Below are 18999 nucleotides of genomic sequence, written 5' to 3'. Positions count from 1 at the left end.
AATATGATTTCATCATATTTTTCAAATTCAAAAAGGAGCACATTTTGAACCACGTGGTTTTTGGCGTAAGTCAACTCTGCGAAAAACAAACAAACAAACAAACAAAAAACCTTGCCTGACATCTTGTAGCAAAACGGGAGGGAAAACAAAAATAAATAAATAAAAAAAAATAGTAAATAAGTCAATTTAGGGCTAAATATTGGCACGAAGACTGATATCCAAATTGGAAAAAAAGAAAAAAATCATAAGCTACTATAAACTACACACTGCTAGATGTCCGCCTTCACAGTAGCACCAGTGTACACAGGACAACCTAATCCCATGTACACTATAAAAGAAAAACCCTTTCAATTCAACTTGGCTTCAGACTCGACGTGTCCTCTAGAACCGTTGTGTTCATATATTGAAGTGCAATTGTTGCCAACTTTGTTTCACTTGTGCACAACCAGAATAAAACATGTACCATAATATTACATAAAAATAAAATAAAATACAAGGAAAACTAAAGCTTTTGTAACAAATGGCACATGTTACTCCATCTGATAATTGTCAGGATAAAAAAAAAAAAAAAAAATGCAGACATGGTCATGATTACGTGAGCGGGATTCACATGTTATTCAGCTCCAATAGAGTCTGTTCCAACATCTGGTTCATATCGAGGTTTTCTTCTTTAGCGTGTGAGAGCTTTTCTGTTAGAATATCAAGTGAAAGACACGTTAATATCAATGCAAAGCATGTCGGCAATAACATGCATTGAATGCCTTGAGCATTGTCCTGTAACATGCATACTTCACACACACTCAGGTCATGCTTTCATATAAATATCCACAGCAGAGATACATTATATATACATGGGTTAATATATAAATGTAGAACAGACACAGTTAAAGAGTGCTGACTCTTGCACGAAGCAAAAGCCTTAGATGACATCCTGATTGAAGTGGTAGCCATCCATTAACCACATGCTGCCTTCAAGTCCTTCTGGGATGAGTTCGGAAGTTGCATTCTAATGATTTTTGGTTTGTAATAAAATGCAATGATCAATTTATTTTTCAGTTTTTATTTTCCCAAATTAATTTAGAGCAAAGAATATAATTTATATAATGCATATTAAAAATAAAAAACAACAATTGTCATTTCTCAAAATATTATTCTTAAATATAAAGTGTCAAAGTCAGGAAGGGTCTTCCTTGACAATTAAGAGTACAGGAAAACTGATTTATAAAATGTATGGGAAAACTGTTTTTTTTTTTTAATTATTATATAATCTAATATATATATATATATATATATATATATATATATATATATATAAAAACATTTCTTTTTTTACAGAACACTTTTTACACAATGAGCAGCTAAGATTTTTTTTCATAGTTTATCTAAATATTACATTTATAATATATTGTTTAAATATTGAATATAATATTTGCAGTATATTAAATTTACATGTAATACTATAGTTTAAATATTTTACTTAACAGTAAGTATGTGTGTGTATTCTAAATACACACCATGTAATTAAAAAATGTTAAATACAAGGATGGGATTTCTCTTTTTTCCTTGGACATTTTTTTTAACAGCAAAGAGAAAAACAAAGTATTTAAACTAAACGTATAATTAAACATTGGTTAAAATATTAAAAGAAAATTCAATAGTGCACAAAATGCAACATAGCAACAATTTGTTATTTTGCTGTAAATCTCAACTTGCAATCATGATTTTCCAACATGACTTGAAGGCAGCAAGACTTTGTTGTAACTTTGTTCACAACAGCATTCACTTCAGACACCATTTGGTGACAAGAAACAAAAAAAAATCAAGTCTACTAGTTTTAGTCCTCATTCAAGGCCATTCTTAGCTCGTTAGACAGAAGGCGGTTTTTCTCGAGTTGCTGGTAGAGGCGGTCTACAGGAGCGGCAGCAGGTTAAGACAAGAGAGAAACACAGAGAGAACAGAGTGAAGAAGAAATGAGAACAGCTGGAGGTTAGCAGCATGTCATGGTTTATTCCGACTCAAACCAACCTGGAGGAGGTGAATCTGATGGTCAGAGAGCAGGAAACAGAGCTCATAAACTCACTAGATGAGAACAGCCCGGTGTGTGTGTGGTTGATGGACACCATTTTTTGTAAAACTGTGATAATTGCTTGTGACAATCTCGGAAATGTTGAACAAATCATTACTTTAAAGAAGTAAATCATCGTATGCAATAATTTTCAGTTACATTATACTCATATTACAGAATTTCAGCTATTAGATGAAATATTGCACTTAAAATTTAATGTCAATTAAAAATAACCATAACTTAAAAGCCTAATAAAATAAAATAGTTTAACTACTCAAATTTTATATATATGTCAAGATTCACTGATTAGCATAAGTTAGCAATGCAATGCATTGATCCATAAAAAAAAAAAAAAAAAAAAAAAAGGTGCTTCGGATACAAGTTGGCATTTTCATACATATTTCTACCATTTGTATGAGTAAAATCTGATTTATTTATGTATAATTAGTAGTAGATGCCCTATACATTTATTATTTAGAAAGTGACCAGTAATGTGCGATGAATATTTATGTAGATTGATTTCTCCTCTCTAAACGGTTTCTCAAGCACGTTCCCTCGTCACCACTGCTGCTTCATGAATATGACATATCACAACATATAGATTAACATGGCAGAGCTAGAGCAGCATCTTCCAATAATTCAAATGGACCAAAGAAATAATGAACCAAATAAATAAATGCAAACCATCTTTACTATATTGAATTGCACAGCATCATACTTTTTACCATTGCACTGATCCCTAATTAAGATGGGAAGACATTCATCGTATTTAAATTTGAATTCTCATGCTTTCGTAAAAAATATGTGAACCGCAACTTAGGAGCTTTGCCTTTGAGAAAAAGACTAACAAAGTGAAGACGTCCGTATTCACTAGTGACAACACATGCACTTGAAGATAAAACGCTCTCTCTCTCTCTCTATATATATATATATATCTATTGCAACACTGCTCTCCTTCAGTAAAAAGTAAGGAATATTTTAAACCACCATTATAGCAACAATAGACTAGTGGATCTGGTGATATTACATAATATAGAAATATAACGAGATTTTTTTTGAAGAAACAGCTGCTAGGGTATTAGACATAATATTCTCATATAGCTCAGATCTGATCTCTTAATGCAAGTCTATGAGATTTCTCCTCTTGACAGTACAATTTGTTTAAAACCACAACCGTACGTATTAGTGGTGCTAGCTTGTGAAACCTCTCCATTCGCATAATGAGAGAAGAGCACAGGTGAATTCAGGTTGAGGTGGATACTTTTTTTTTTTTTTTTTTACTAGTGCAGTACAAACACAGCTTATAAATGACAGGCAATCATGTGGTTTAATGAACAGACTCGACCGTCATCTACTTCCATGAAAAAACCCTGATTAAAAAGACACAGATATTTGAATAGTCGGAGAGAATGAATTTGCCTAACATGTAAATATGGGAAAAACCAACGTGCAGCGCTTTAGGAACTTTCCTCACATGAAAATATTGGCTTTATTAAGAAACAAGAGCTCACGTTCTCCTCGCTATTACATCTCATATAATAACCACAGAAGAAACCCATGACTTCTACCGGTGCTTCTGACTTTATTAGAGCCACAGCAATAAAAGCACAAAGAAATGAAAAGGAAATAAAGAACAAAAAGGACAAAAATGAGACATTTACATAGTTTTACATAAAGCCAAAATAATTAAAGGTTCTGTACAAGAATAGATGGATAACAACACACAATGTAGAGGGATGAGAGGAAAAGAAAGGCTGGAAAGAGCAGAGTGAAGTCGTTCAGCCGGCGGGACGTGTCTTTGATGAACAATTTATCTGCACATGGAGGAAAAGTAAGAAAAAAGGTGATGGAAGGGACAGAGAAAGCCATCAAACACAAGAAGAGGGAAGAAACCACCACATACAGGATCCACAGTGGTTATTTATTTTACAGGGTCTCCGTTAATCTCTGATATCAGATTTATATCCGGCTCACACTAGATCCCTGATAAATGCATCACGGCTGACTTACCAAGCAGCTCCCGCTCCTAAACAACTACTGCATGAGACACAACATCACACGAGATCAGAAACATCTCTACACGGCAGGCTTTGGGCCTGTCTTCTGAACAGAAGAAGACCTTGTTAGTAGAGAAAACACCACACACAGGAAGTCACGGAGCACGAAACGCTTCCCACTGTAAAAACATGGTGCATTTCTGACTCAACATCTCATGCTTGGGCATCGAGACTTCACAGTCCTGCCAGTACACTCTTAACAATTAAAGGTGCTTCACCATGCCATAGAAGAACCTTTTTGTCTAAATGGTTCCATAAAGAACCTTTAACATCTGAAGAACCTTTCTGTTTCACAAAAGGTTCTTTGTGGCGAAAGAATGTTTTTCAGATCTTAAAAAGTTAAGAGATGGTTCTTTAAAGAACCTTTGACTGAATGGTTCTGTGGAACCAAAAATGGTTCATGTCATCGCTTGAACATTTGAAGCACCTTTATTTTTAAGAGTGTAGGTCTGGGTGATATAGTCCATACAATTAACCAACATCCTGAATATTGTTAACTTTCATAAAGCTAGTTAAATGCCTTTGAGATTAGATGGATTTATTGGCGCTTAATATTCTTGTAAAATTTTTTAATAAATTACATTTTTCACTAATCTTTTAATATGTTCCTTTAAATGGTTCAAAAGAACAGTAATAGTAAACAATTTAATGCATCCTTACTGAAGAAAAATATCAAATACTAGTAATATTTCCAATAATTAATTTATATTTAATTTAAGCATCTTTACTGACCTTAAATTTCGGTAGTGTGTGTATTATTATTTTTTCAACATGCATGTTATGTTAATATAAACAAATGAAATACTCTTGAGCATTTATTTGGTGGAATTTTTTTTATACTTTAAAAAAAAAAAGTTCTCAAACATTTCAATATTTTAATTAAATATATATTTTTTCAATTTATAAATTTAATATAATTTTTTTTTTTTTACAAATATTTAAATTTTACATTTATATAACAAAATAGAAATAAACTCAAAGCTGTTTCACCCAGCCTTAGTAGCAAACATTTAACCAAAGTTTAAGTAGTTTTGTTTCCACACAATATTATTTAAAGTAACAATAGTTATGAATTCAAAATCACAAAACTCCTATACACTGACTCTACAAGCCATGGTCTTAACATTAACTCATGGATGAATCTCAACTAAGCTAAATACTTCAAAAACCTTAAACAGCACTACAGGAACCATAAGCCTTGTAGAGTTACAGCGATAGAGTTGAAGAATCAGTGTGTGAACTGAGGATACAAGACCTGGTTTAGAGCGGGTGAGAGGGGGATTGTGGGTAATGAGGGAGGGGCACAGGCACAGGCAGAGACCACAGATGAATTACATTGAAGTCATGTCGTTGAGAGCGTGGTCCAGCTCCTCGCTGATGGCTTTGTACTTGAGTTTCTGGGAATACAACTCATCTATCGGGATTCGGGACGGTGTGTTCGATGGAGGGGGTGACAGAGGAGGGTGGAGAGGAAGAGGTGGTGGGGAAGGGATAAAAAAAGGTGCAGGAGTGAAGCATCCAATCCAGCGGCAAGACAGGCCCCGGTGAACAGAGAGACAGACAGCGAGAGTGACGTGAAGACAGAGAGAGAAGTGGAGGGAAAACAGAAAATAAAGTTAGGGAGGAATGGAAAGGAACTTGAACACAAGGCAAAGACCATAACACATTCGTCAGAGTCACCGTGAAATACCAAATAGAGGGCTCGCTTACTCAAGATGTTGAATTAATTCTGTCAGCATTTATTTAGCCTCATTCACCCTCAAAACATGCATGACTTTCATTCTTTAGTGAAAGCAATTTAATTTCTGCAAAAGGCCCAGAACTCTCTCTTCACGCCTGCTGTAGCTCTTAGATCTCATTCCACTCAAATATGGCTTGTCTAGATCTTATTCCAGGCGTCACTGGTTTCTGTGTTCCTTGTCACTGATGTCTTGAATATTAAGCATACTTTTCATATAGTGCACAAGTCATTGACTGCTTTTACAGTATGTTTTACAGTAGGTCCAATGTGGTGTTAGCACATGCCAGTAATATAAAATAAATTCAGTACAGTTTAAAACTTTGGGTTCGGAAAGATTCAAAAAACAGTCTTATGCTTACCAAGGCTGCATTTATTTGATAAATATAGAAATGTAAAATATTGCAATGTAAAATATCTATAATTGTTTTCTATTTGAATATATATTTTAAATGCAATTTATTTCTGTGATGTAAAGCTGTATTTTCAGCATCATTTCTCCAGTCTTCAGTGTCACATGATCCTTCAGAAATCATTCTAATATACTGATATGATGCTCAAAAAACTTTCATCAATGCTGAAAACAACTGTGCTGTGAATTGTGATACTTTTTTCAGGATTCTTTAATGAATAGAAAGTTTATTTAAAGTTTATTAAAAGATCAATTTAATGCGGAAGTGGGAAAGGAGCACTCTGGGAACTTCATGAATGAATGCAAACAGGTTCGACATGAAGGCGGATAAATAACGGTTTTCATTTCTGGATAAACTATCCCTATTAAGGCTCTTACTGATGCCTCATTGACCAGGATGTTGAATTATCACAGATACATTAACAAAGTGCAAACATGGCTGTAGAGTTATGAAAATGAACTTGGGCTTGTGTAAATCCAAATGAGCAGGACAGGAGAAGACTATTTAACAGCAGCTCATAAAAGCCTAATCGAGTTTAAATGCTGCGTGTAATTGCACCTCAATTACACAAGTGTCATCTTACAAAGTGAAGTCTGTGTGTGGACCTGCACAATGACTGGTCTCTCCACAAGAGGTAACGCTCAACTCTGCGACTGAACGATAAGGAAGCTGAAAGAAGGCCAGTAGGGCTGATGCTTTGAGGAACAGGATGACGGTAGAGAAATAAAAGGCTGAAGCGAAAGCAGCAGTCGCTCTGAATACTCCACAATCAATCAATCAACTCAATCAACTGGACAGGGGCTGAAATGACATGAATGAATGAAAATGAAAGTCGTACCTTCAAGGTCATCGATGGTCTTCTCAAGCTTGGCGACTGACCTCTCGGCGAACTCGGCACGGGTCTCGGCCTGCAGAAGAAAATAAATAATTGAGACTCATTTCTAGCAAAACATCTAATCATAGAAATTATTATTATTATGTGTGATATATACACCAAGATGGTAATCTAAAACCATTTATATAGTGAAATAAGACTAGTTTATCCTTCTGTCCAGAGGGAGGCTAGTAGGACTAAATATCATGTGATAAAGATGTTCATACCTCCTTCAGTTTGTCAGTGAGGACCTTGATCTCCTCCTCATATTTGTCTTCTTTCTGTGAGTACTGCAGACATCATAAGACGGACAGATGTCAAAACACAAACCAGCACACATGAGCACACAACACTACATTAGCACTCCGCTGTTTGTTACCGCACTTAAACCTGCTTTTTCTTCCCAAATCTGATCTCTAGGACTGACCACCTCCACTGTCATTGCGTAAATGATGACATTATCATGGACAGTGAAGTCAATATTCAATTATATCTACTTCAGTTGCCATAGTCGTGACTTAAGCATCAGCAAGAAGCTTAAAAGTAGTTGTGACTATAGAAATTTCACACACAAAATACAGATATTACCTTAATTTTGATTACAGATAACTAGTGAGTGACTGGTAACTGATTTTTGACTTGAACATGACTGTGGCCGCTGTCAATCTGAAAATTAAATGCATGTTTAGACGCTGTAGTCCATGTAGACTGTGTAGATATGTATAAGTATTTGCCACATTCAACTGCTATCTTGGAATGGTCAATGTGTTTTTGGATCCCTGTCAGAACAATTACCATAATCATTACCACTGATTGACGCCCAAAAAAACAATGTTGATGCACCAGTCAGGCCAGCACCTCAGCTGTACAAATCAGAAAAATAAGCTGGATTTTCAGCAAAGTCAGCTCATAATTCAACCCCTCACTGACATCATACAGACAAAGATGAATTGTTAAACATTTAGAAGCACTAGTTATCCCGGTTTATCGAGGAGGACAGTTTGGGCGGTGTGCCTAGGAGAGCAGCAGCAGCACACCTACCTTCTCAGCCTGGGCTTCCAGGGACTTCAGGTTGTTGGTCACAGTTTTCAACTCTTCCTCAAGCTCAGCGCATTTACTGGTGTTTTACACATAGATCGCAGAGGAGAGGAGGAAAGGTACATTGAGAGAGGAGGAGAACCAGAAGCAGGTTGGAATAGAGGGACATCAGGGAACCGGAAGACAGGAAAGAGGGGGAAAAAAGAAACAAAAACCCAAAAGCAATCAAAACAGGGTGCAGGACAAGGGGATCCCAAAGTCCCCTTAACACAGCAGGAATGTGCCATGATGACGAATCGAAGTCTACGCAACTGCTGCATGCAAGAGAAGAAATCAAGTTGCAGCATTCCTGCTAAGTTAGAAGGGTGTGAAACAAACAAACAAACAAAAAAGATGGAGCAAATAAAGCTGCACGGGTAGCAAGTGAGGAAAACTGTAGTTTTGCCTACTACAGAGCACACAAGGCCAAGTGGCACAGTTAGATGTATGTGACCTTATGTCTGGCGTGCAGTACCTGTTCTTCTGATGCCTTTAATGACTTATAGGTTTGGTCCAACACTCGAAGCTCATCTTCTAATTTCCGAAGGCGTCTGTTAGTGTGTGCAGAGGAAAGGCCATTCCAAACACGGCCACATGCATGTTAACAGTGCATGCAAAAACGTATATTTTTTGTAAAACATAAGACAACCAAAACAAGAAACAGTAATATGAAGCAGGTATTAGCCAATAGCGATGCTGCTATTCTTAGGGGACGTACACACAGGACGAGTCTTGTTTTATAATTGTTGGTGTGTATGCTAGGTGCCAACTTTAGAATCCCAGCAGAAACCGGTCATTCAAGTACATTTACTTTATTGCTTTATGAATAATTTGTACACAGACATAATACTTATTCGATGTACTGCTACTGAAGTAGGCCTATTATATACAGGCACAGACCACAAGGTCTGAGAATGCCATTCAGTTATGTTCAAGATAATAATAGTGTTGCAGAATGATGCATGTCAATTTTGAAAAAATGGACCAACCAGAAAAAACTGGGGGCGAACAAGCAGAGCGCACCGAGTGTTGACAACATTAATTAGTAGGGGCTCTTATACAGGTTACAAAAGGACTGCAAGTTACAATCTGTTAACAAGAATATCTAGTGATTAAAGCATTTTAAGTTGTAAAGTAAAAGGCTATTTAACGCCTCATGTTTTTTCTGTGTGTACGCCTCCTGACACAGAATCTGTAAGGGTTTGTGAGTGTGTGAAGAGAGTCAGGCACATGCATGAACGTCATTGTCTGTATATGTAGGTTTGTGCAGACAGGCGAGAGTCTGCAGGAACGTCTCGTACCTCTCATTCAGCTCGGCACGCTCCTCTGTGCGCTCCAGCTCACCCTCAACGATCACCAGCTTACGGGCCACCTGCACACACACAGGACAGTTCATGGGACAATTACATACTCATGAGTAAATTGAGAGGGGAAAAAACACGTTCTACACATTAAACAAAAAATAAATAATAATAATTAAAACAAAAGAAACAAGGAAAACAAGAGACAAAACAAAATCTAAAATTACATTTAAAAAAAAATTAAGGAAAAGAAAAAGACAAAAATCTACAACAAAAACAAACCAATAAAACAACACAAGAAAACTAAACATGAAAATTAAAAAAAAAAAAAACCTAAACAAAAAGATGTCAAAGTCAAATAAAGATAAAAACAAGACAAAACGAAGAAAAAGAACACAAAAACAAATCAAAAACAAAATACAGCAAATCTTTTTTTTCTTCTCCATGCTGAACTGCAAGCATCTGCTTGCTCACAATCTAAGTGTGAAAGGTCATGAGACTTGGCAGGAAGTCATTTGTTTCTTTTTTCTTCTTCTGTGTTTATGTGTGGTTTGGTGGCTGGGGAAACCTGCCTCCTCGTATTTGCGGTCGGCCTCCTCAGCAATGTGTTTGGCCTCCTTTAGCTGGATCTCCTGGATCTCCATCTTCTCCTCATCCTTCAGAGCTCTGTTCTCAATCACCTTCATGCCTCTGGAAGGAGAAAGCAAGAAATGGACTGAAAGAGAGAACAAAATCTCTCTATAGCAACACCATGACTCAATTTGGATCAATAACTCGCTACAAATTACATTCAAAGCCACCAACGTGTCTGCAGCTAAGTTCTGGAATCAAAAACACCATTTTAGTGGAGTTTTCTTGAGCTGTTATTTATCTGCCCTTTATTTTTCTAGGAAGATCCCTTTGAGACCTCATTTCATTCATTCCACAACCAAGAAACACAGTAAGAGAAAGCAGATTTTCTGTTCTCTGAATGTACCTCAGGTACTTCTAATTGAATCCTGTTTGATGATTTGGTGATATAGTTTTCTACAGAAGCATAAAAGACTAGTAGTAATATAATTTGGAATCATGCCCAGCAATGCCTTTACAGTAAACAATAACATATGTGATACTCTTTCTATGTACAAACCATCAATTGTAAAAATAGACAGAGCAGTAGTCATAGAACAACTTTGTGTAAAAAAAAATGAATTTAGTTTTCTTGTAATATCACAACAGTCACCATCAGAACAGATGAATGGGAGGGAAAAAGCACTTAAGGGCTTCACCAGATCTCGGTACAGAGTGGCTCTATGCAGGCGCTGCGCTGGAGACAGAGGGCCTCTGTGTGGGCAAACAAAGGAAGGGAAACGCAGCCTAGTGGCTCTACAAATTGCTGTTTATTCAGGAACCCACTGGCTCTACGTAAACAGCTCACGTCAGTTGTTTAGGCCAAAAACAGCTTCACAACTACAACAGTCCACAATGCCCATCGATTTTTCTGCAATGCAGAGGCATTTCAAAGGCTTTCATAAACATGACTAGTCAGTGGATTTTAAAGTAAAAAATAAATAAAAATAAAATACTATTATATAATTCAAATAATGCTTTATTTTTATAGCATATTATAAATATTATATATAAAAAGTGTGTGTGTATATATATATATATATATATACTCATGTAGGGTCGCGTTGCTGGTGATTAGCAAATTACATGGACTCTCCTCAGAGCACACAAACAGTCTTTATGCAGGGCACCAGATGTGCGGTGCAGGATAGGAAGTGGCAGCATGTTGTCATTTCACTAGCAACACATCAGTGGAGCTGCACACAGTAACCGCAGTCACTGTGAGAGGGGGAGGGACGGGGTGTGGACCTGCTCAACTCACTTGTTCTGCTTCAGTGAATCAGACTGACACTCCAACAGAATGCTACACTTAATTGCAATTAACTTTACATTACCACTGTGTGCATTTTAATAAGCATAAGATAAATATACGTAGGCGGTCTTTACATTGAAAAACTCAAAATGTAATTGAAAATGCCAATGAACCAGAATGATTCACTCTTATGCGTCATTCACGAAATTCCACTAGTCCTGCAAAGCAATGACCTTGCTCATATATCTACACAACTGTAAAGCAGGTTGTCAGTAGACTTTTCCACCGCATTTCATTTGATTATAAAATGGGACAGGCTGTATTACACCATTCTTTGTAATTGTAAGTCTTGCGCTGCTGTACTAACCTCTCGCTCTCATCAGCAGCCTTCTCGGCCTCCTCCAGCTTCTGCAGGGCAGTAGCCAAACGCTCCTGTGCGCGATCCAACTCCTCCTCCACCAGCTGGATACGTCTGTTCAGGGACGCTACATCACCCTCAGCCTTGAAGAGCACAGAGGAACTGGTGTAAATGCTCAAGATCAGAGGTTCACACACAACTCAAATAGACAGTGACACCCAAACACCACAAATGCTGACGGCTCCCATTCAGAGTAAAGAATCCATCCAGCCAGTTTTTGATGATGATGCAAATTGGTTATAAACGACAGTACTCACTAGCTTCCATTAAGACATACTGAGGCGGAGCAATATCTTCTGCTGCTGTTGTGCACACTATATAGCATGTGATGGCAGCAATGCTAATGGAAGAGATGAGACTAGGCCATCGGATCATTACCGAGCCTCTGGGACAACATTAACAGACATTGGGAGGGAGTCCCAGCAGACCTATACGGATTACAATGAAAAACTTGTGCATTTATGTAGCTAAATTTTCTTGTAGTAAAGCGGCTGTGGGTTCCCGGAGGCTTTTTCAAAAAGCATTAAATTACAACATTAAATAAGTGAGAATTATTTTAACACACAAATAAAATGAACATTGAAAATAAGTTGCACTGGGTCAAAATTGCATTGTTGAGAATTAAAAAAAAAACACAAATCAGTGTGTGTGACATTTTAATACATCCAGAAATAAAGCAATATACCAGTAAATAAAACTAAACGGTTACAGACATTATAAACGATGTTAATTCTTCACTCTACAACAAATGCTTTAAATTTAATGATATCCAGAAGAGGAAAAAAAAGAAACTAAGTTAAACAAATCACAGTGGAAACCAATTAAAACAACATTTACTGTAAATGCTAAGCCAAAACGAATTGAGAGTGAAAAACTAATGGTGCATGGGAAATAAAAATTAAAAAATTTAATCTGGGCTCACGTAACTCATTCACCACAATTTCAGATCTGTGCTCTCCGTTAATCACATTATAGAAGTTGCTATGGAGCGTAAATCGCTCGGATGATAAAAGATACGGTAACTGTAATATACCTGAATGAATCAGAATCAAACTTAATGTGAACATCTGTAGTGAAATCCAGCCCTAACCAAACTCATCTGCCACATTACTTGCTCAACTTTTGACATTTTAGATAAACAATATGTTGTCACCTCATTTGACACACATATACACACACATTATATATATATATATATATATATATATATATATATATATATACACACACTCTTAGATATTTTAAAATATACAATATTGTTACACCATCAAAATAATTATATATTTATGTTTTTACAGCATGCATAACGTATATTCTCTGCTTAAGTCCCAGTCCAGCGATAAGCAAAGTCCTTATGTGGGACAAAGTGCATGTTATATTGTCAGCTAAGATATGAAAAACTAGAAATTAACACAGATAAACTTGACCGCCAGCACTGAACTCCTACATTTCCTTAAAGGGCCCAGAGTCTTAAGTATGTTTGTTCAGAAAACACAGACGGATTATTAATGCCATGCATCTTTAACTTGAGCATCACCATAACAAAGATGAGTCCCACTGTATGTGACGATGCAGACTGGCCTTATAAGGGAAAGTGTTCAAATGCTTTCAAGAGAGTCAACATACAGCCTAAAGCAGCAGCAACTCCTATTCATCAAGATAAAACCACTACACCAGAGCCCACATCAACAGTTCTGTCCAGGATCACTACTGTACTGCTGTAGGGTATTAGCTTAAAACGATAACACTCAGAGCCTCTGGTCCAGCGTAAATTGTCATCAAACAAGGACTGTTCACAGGAGTACAGTTGAACTAACTGGATTATAACCAGACTATCCGATTATGACCATCAACAAGAGAACAGACTGAAAGCACAGGGATGTATACTGCACAGAGATATCATTAGCAATCTCAAAGTTTGGGGTGAAAACAACTCAACAAACAACGTTTCAAAACGTCCGACTCATTTCCGCGAATCGATTCTTTCGAACTGTTGCATTTAAATAAGACGAAGGCTAATTTCATCACAGAGTCTGAACCACAGAGATCTTCATTGATTTTAAATATGACAGTTTTTAGATATAATTTCATGAGTCTTAATTCAGTTTGCTGCCATGATTTGGTTAATAAAATAAGTCAAATTCTAACATGACTTTGCATTAAGTAAAAAAAAACCTTACAAATGTAGTCCAAAACGTATTTCCATATTACATTATCCGTTCACTAATTGAATCGATCACGTTCGAACGAAACGGTTCTACGCTCTGTTAAAAGTCGGACAGGTCTAGAGAGTCAGTTAAGTGTTGTTCAGACCGTTCACAGCACTTGAACTAATCAATCAGACCGATTAGGTGAACCGGTTGAACCGATTCATTTTCAAGATTCGACTCAAATTAACAACCCGAATCGGATATCGTTATTCAGCACCTAAACTCGATTTACAAGCGTCAGTTTATAATCACACTGGCAAACATTTAATTCGCGTCTCCTCTTTGTTGTAAGAAAGTTATTATAAGTTATTAAAAAACACAGGCGGGACACAAATGTCGCTATTAGACGAGTTGGTGAACACTGCGTAGAGGGCGTCTGATAGATTCCGCTATGTTCATGCAGCACATCACTGTGCGCACTATCGTATCCGCTCTGTACGCCGTTGTGTAAATGAACGCACGCACATCGGAGCGCCTGGAATAAGAATGTAACGCATTTCAACACATGCACTTGACACTTTGTATCATTCGTTGTTCTTACTGCTTCTCTGGCTTTCCTCTCGAGCGCCAATTCCCTCTGCAGTTTCTCCGCTCTCTCTTCAGCTCCGTCCGCTTGCTCTTGTAACAGTTTTATTTTCCGTTTGACTGCTTCCAGAGATGTAGCCGCCATTCTTATTCTAAGTAACCACTAAAAGCCTCGTCTTTGAACGCGTTTCCTTCAGATGAGCACAGCTCAGAGACGCTGCTGCTCCTGATTTGTGTGTGCGAGACGACGCGGAGCAACGATTCAGATCACACCGGAAGTAACCATGTTTTCATAGGCGAACCCCAAACGACGTCACTAGCATGAACTAGGGCTTATCTGGCGCTTTTCAGCTGACGGTATTTCAGTGTGAGACATGTAAGAGCTGCAATGCATGCTTAATATGTTTCATAAAAAACACAATTTATCAAATCATTAAACAGTAGCTTATTTCAACGTCCTGCATCTGTTGCACACTTGAATGCGTTAATCAAGAGCCTGCTGTGTGATTGACTGTGTGCTGGTGCTGAAACTGAGCTGCTAAATATGGCCTGGCTTCAAGGGGAGGGGCGCGTGGTTCTGAGCCTCGAATGGACAGTAGATGTTTAGTTCTGTTGCGCCCTCTGTAGGGAGAACTGCAGCATCGACCAGAGATTTACATTAGACCTTAGACTGACATTATATTATTATATCAATTCATTACTATTTAATTAATTAATTTGAATAAATTGTAATTTAGATTATAATTAAACAAATATATAATTATACAATTATATATAAAAATATAATATATTTACATAGTAAATTAATCTTATTTATTAACTTGAATAAAAATATCAAATTGTTTAAAGATAGATAGATAGAACAATTTGATATTGTGATACATATTATGACAAAAACAGTATTCTCAGAATATTATAATATTATGATTATATTAATTTATCACTATTAGTAATATTATACTATTAATTTATATAATATATAATTTACTGACATTAATAAAAATATATTAGTATTATAAATAAATATATTTTATATATTATGTATATTTTTCTTTTTTGTATTTTGTAAATAATTAAATATTGTATTACATGGATATTATAACAACAATAATATTACATTAATTTGATTATAATAATTTGTTTGCCATTAAACTAATTTATTATAATTGATAAAAAATTATATTGATATATAACTGAAATAATATATGAATATATTTATTAACATTAATTATATTGTACTATTATTTGTATTTCTAAATAACTCTAAATATATTTTTTTACATGGTTATCATGACAAAAATACCATTATAGTTACAATTATATTACATTATTATGATTATAATAATTTGTTTACTATTTAATAAATTTATTTATTATTATAAATTATTATTTTATTATACGGATACTACTACTGTATATATTATTGATATAATAAATGAATGTATTAACATTAATTTATATTATTTTATTACTATTATATTTATACAATTTATTAATATATTAATATATTTAATTTATAATCAATAATATTATATTCCTATTATACTTAAAAATATTTTTTATTTGAAATTTAAGTACAATTTAGCACCTTACTGTAGTTCTGTTGATGTACACGAGGGGGAGTCCAAGTGTGCACTACTCAAGACCATAGAGCTTTTATTTGAACACAACAAAAGAGTAAAATCAAATTCTACTCAAATAGGCCTACAGTATATTCTTTTAAATATCCCTCAGTTACTGAATAACGCATGACGAATCAATGAAACATGAAACAACTCAAGTCCAAATGATTCTTTGAAGCTCGAGCTGGATGGTATTGAGGATGATCTTGTATCATCATGCAAAGCTATGCAAACACTTGTCAAGACTTTGGATCGTCTACTCATGCAATTCTCAGGATACAGTTTAGTTTTTAAAACTAAAAGAATCAAAGGCAATTTTAAAAGAAAGACTTCCAGTCGACCAGTCTCAAGGGCAGAGCCCAAAGAGTCGATCTGAGTCTTGACCATATAAAGCACTAGGCTAAATATAACAGCGTGCCCCGCTCTCTTTCTTCTTGGAATGCACGTCTTGTAAATTAAAATCACGAATCGTGTATATTTAGGTTTGCATACCTATACTAATAGGCTACACCATGTTTGGTCAGAGATATGCGGATTGTGTTTATAACACCATGCCACAGACAACTTTTTTTGTCTTGTATTTCACGAGTCACTTTATTTTCACGGCTGAGGAACAAAGTTAAGAAAACCCAGGGTCTGAAAGCAATATAAACAACCAACCTCAAATATGACAACTGACAACAGACTCTTATCTGTAAGTGATAAAGGCGTGGCATGCCAAAAGTGTCAGGAAAAGATGCGTGAAGAAAGCGGTGATGCTCCAAATACTCACATCTGCGGCTTTCTTCTCAGCCAGCTCCAGTTTCTCCTGTGCATCTTTCAGAGCCTCCGAATATTTGTCGAGCTCGTCCTCAGTGCCCTTCAGTTTCTTCTGCAGTGCTAGGAGGTCGTCCTCAAGCTGCGCGTGTTTGAGTGATTGATTGACAGCAGTGAAGAGCGGGAAGCAGAGCGTGCGTGGTGTGTGGCAGGCAAAGAGACCGACAGAGACAGAGAAGGGAAGAAAGAAAAGTTAGGGAGTTCAGGCAGGAACACTCAGGGAAATACCTTGGTGGCGACCTCCTCGGCGGACAGGAGCTTCTCCTCCACGCTCTGGTACTCCTCAAACACTTTATCACGCTCGTCCTCAGCTGCGCGCAAGCTCTTTTCCAACTGAATTAGTTCGTCTTCTAACTACACATGCATAAATGACAGTTTTCATAACAAAAGAGGTCAAGCTTTAGTAGAAATGCTATTAAAACAACAAATATGTCTACTACAAATAGTAAAAATACTAAAAATGCTCTTTAACCCTTGATGGGGTTCAGTTTGTGGTCTCTGAGACCCAAATGCATTTTTAATGGCTCAGAAATATACTTAACATGTTTGTATCATTTTTTTTACATTGTGCTTTGTTGGATCATACTTTTTAAAAAGTGAATGTAGTTAATGTAGCCACTTCATGATACCACATAAAGGGTTAAAGCATCAATTATAGGCCTATCTGCCAAACGAGTTTAGCTTTGGTTAGGGTTAACACAAGGTTTTCTTTTTATAATTGATATAAGGTTATTTTATTATTAATATTAGGTTATGGCTGCAACCCATTATACATTTAAACGATTTTGATTTTAATTCGGTTAGTTATACTATAACTAATACTAGTTAGTAAAGACAGTAGTTCAGCCCATATCAATGGAACACTGAGTGTTATTTTTCTGCACTAAATGTATGGCAATAAAAGGGCCATTCATTGTACGTTGTATTAACACTATTAACATAATTTTCACTGACATTGAAAAGATTCATACTCGAATTCGTTATTTTTACCCTCATTCTGTTACTATAAGTCCACTCAGCCGCAGTAATAATCCATTTATCAAGTAGCGCACGGGAACGGCGCGTGCGCGTTATGGATAACTTTAAAAAAGTCCTCATAAAAACCGCAGACCTGTTTGCTCCTGTCTTCCGCTGCCTTTTTGTCTCCCTCAGCCTGCTCAGCTCTGTCCAAGGCGTTCTCCTTGTCGAGCTTGAGCATCTGCATCTTCTTCTTAATGGCATCCATGGCTGCTTATGGGTTGTTCGGCTGCAAAAGAGGAATTTCCACAGAGGAGCGAGGGTCAGAAGCGCGTGGGACTGAACGCAGAGCTGGAGTGCGAGCGCCCGCTCCTGTGCGCGCTCTCAAATACGTACGTTCACGGGAGGGGTGACTGAATTCCTCTGGACATTCAATACTTTTTTGGAAACAGCCGCGTTCGGCTGCTTCTCCATGCCTCGCGTCTTTTTTATGGATCTGGGTGGCGATTCGCTGTTGCTCGTGCTCGACATTTGACCGTTTATATGCCTATATAAGGGGTGTGATGGGGAAGGCGAACTCCTCGAGACGTCCTCACACATACTGAGCGCGACGGACTGGAACAGAACGCGCGCGGGGCTCTCGAGACGCGGGTTCTACGTGACGCTCAGTCATTAAAACGCAGCACTCATGGCCATCTGGTGCATTTTATTTTGAGGGTTCAAAGAAGAATGTTACAAAATGTAAATGTTCAAAAAGCAGCAGCTTCTTTAATTTACATATTATATTTTTCTTTGATTTCAGGGGATAGGTAGGCTATATAATTGTGTTGTGAGATCCCGAGAAGAGAAGAAACTGATTTTTATTTAGTTTTTTTTTTTTGAGAGGCTATATTTGAAATATTAAATGTGGTGTTTTTGCAATTGAAAATAATATATTCTAGAATTTATTGTGATAAAATAATGGCATTTTTAATTTTCGTGGCATTTTCTGACCCTAATGACCTGAGGTTATTCCATCGGAATTGGCCAAAATAAGTTATTTGGTATAAAAGATCCATCAAACTC

The 18999-nt window shown here is 36.5% G+C and overlaps 1 protein-coding gene across 21 annotated transcripts; it reads right to left on the bottom strand.

The window, feature by feature from the left end:
• Positions 1–296: 296 nt before the first annotated feature.
• On the bottom strand, positions 297–18423 carry LOC132133459 (tropomyosin alpha-1 chain). Of its 21 annotated transcripts, none has more exons than XM_059546303.1 (10): positions 18089–18421; positions 17206–17331; positions 16934–17059; positions 11754–11887; positions 10098–10215; positions 9526–9596; positions 8189–8264; positions 7375–7437; positions 7112–7181; positions 297–689 (listed from the first exon to the last, which is right to left on the bottom strand). In XM_059546303.1, the coding sequence occupies exons 1-10, from the start codon at positions 18200–18202 to the stop codon at positions 607–609; spliced, it is 981 nt and encodes a 326-aa protein (XP_059402286.1). In that variant the 5' UTR covers positions 18203–18421; the 3' UTR covers positions 297–606. The 21 variants fall into 21 exon arrangements, with proteins under 21 accessions (XP_059402286.1, XP_059402270.1, XP_059402272.1 ...); XM_059546285.1 differs by lacking the exons at positions 297–689; positions 8189–8264; positions 17206–17331 and adding exons at positions 3628–3879; positions 5458–5536; positions 8700–8775 and having other exon boundaries at positions 18089–18418; XM_059546305.1 differs by lacking the exon at positions 297–689 and adding an exon at positions 4973–5536 and having other exon boundaries at positions 18089–18423.
• Between the last annotated feature and the right edge of the window lie 576 nt (positions 18424–18999).

Source organism: Carassius carassius, chromosome 50 (genome assembly GCF_963082965.1).
Source record: "Carassius carassius chromosome 50, fCarCar2.1, whole genome shotgun sequence".
Lineage (NCBI taxonomy): Eukaryota > Metazoa > Chordata > Actinopteri > Cypriniformes > Cyprinidae > Carassius > Carassius carassius.
Note: the sequence above shows the minus strand (reverse complement) of the source record. Positions and strands in the feature narration are given on the sequence as shown.

Coding starts and splice junctions, on each gene's coding strand:
- LOC132133459 (XM_059546305.1), bottom strand. CDS start 18,202: ATGGATGCCATTAAGAAGAAGATGCAGATGCTCAAGCTCGACAAGGAG. Junction 9,597..10,097: donor CCGACCGCAAATACGAGGAG/GCAGGTTTCCCC, acceptor GTGTGTGTGCAG/GTGGCCCGTAAGCTGGTGAT. Junction 5,537..7,111: donor GACCATCGATGACCTTGAAG/GTACGACTTTCA, acceptor GAATCCCGATAG/ATGAGTTGTATTCCCAGAAA.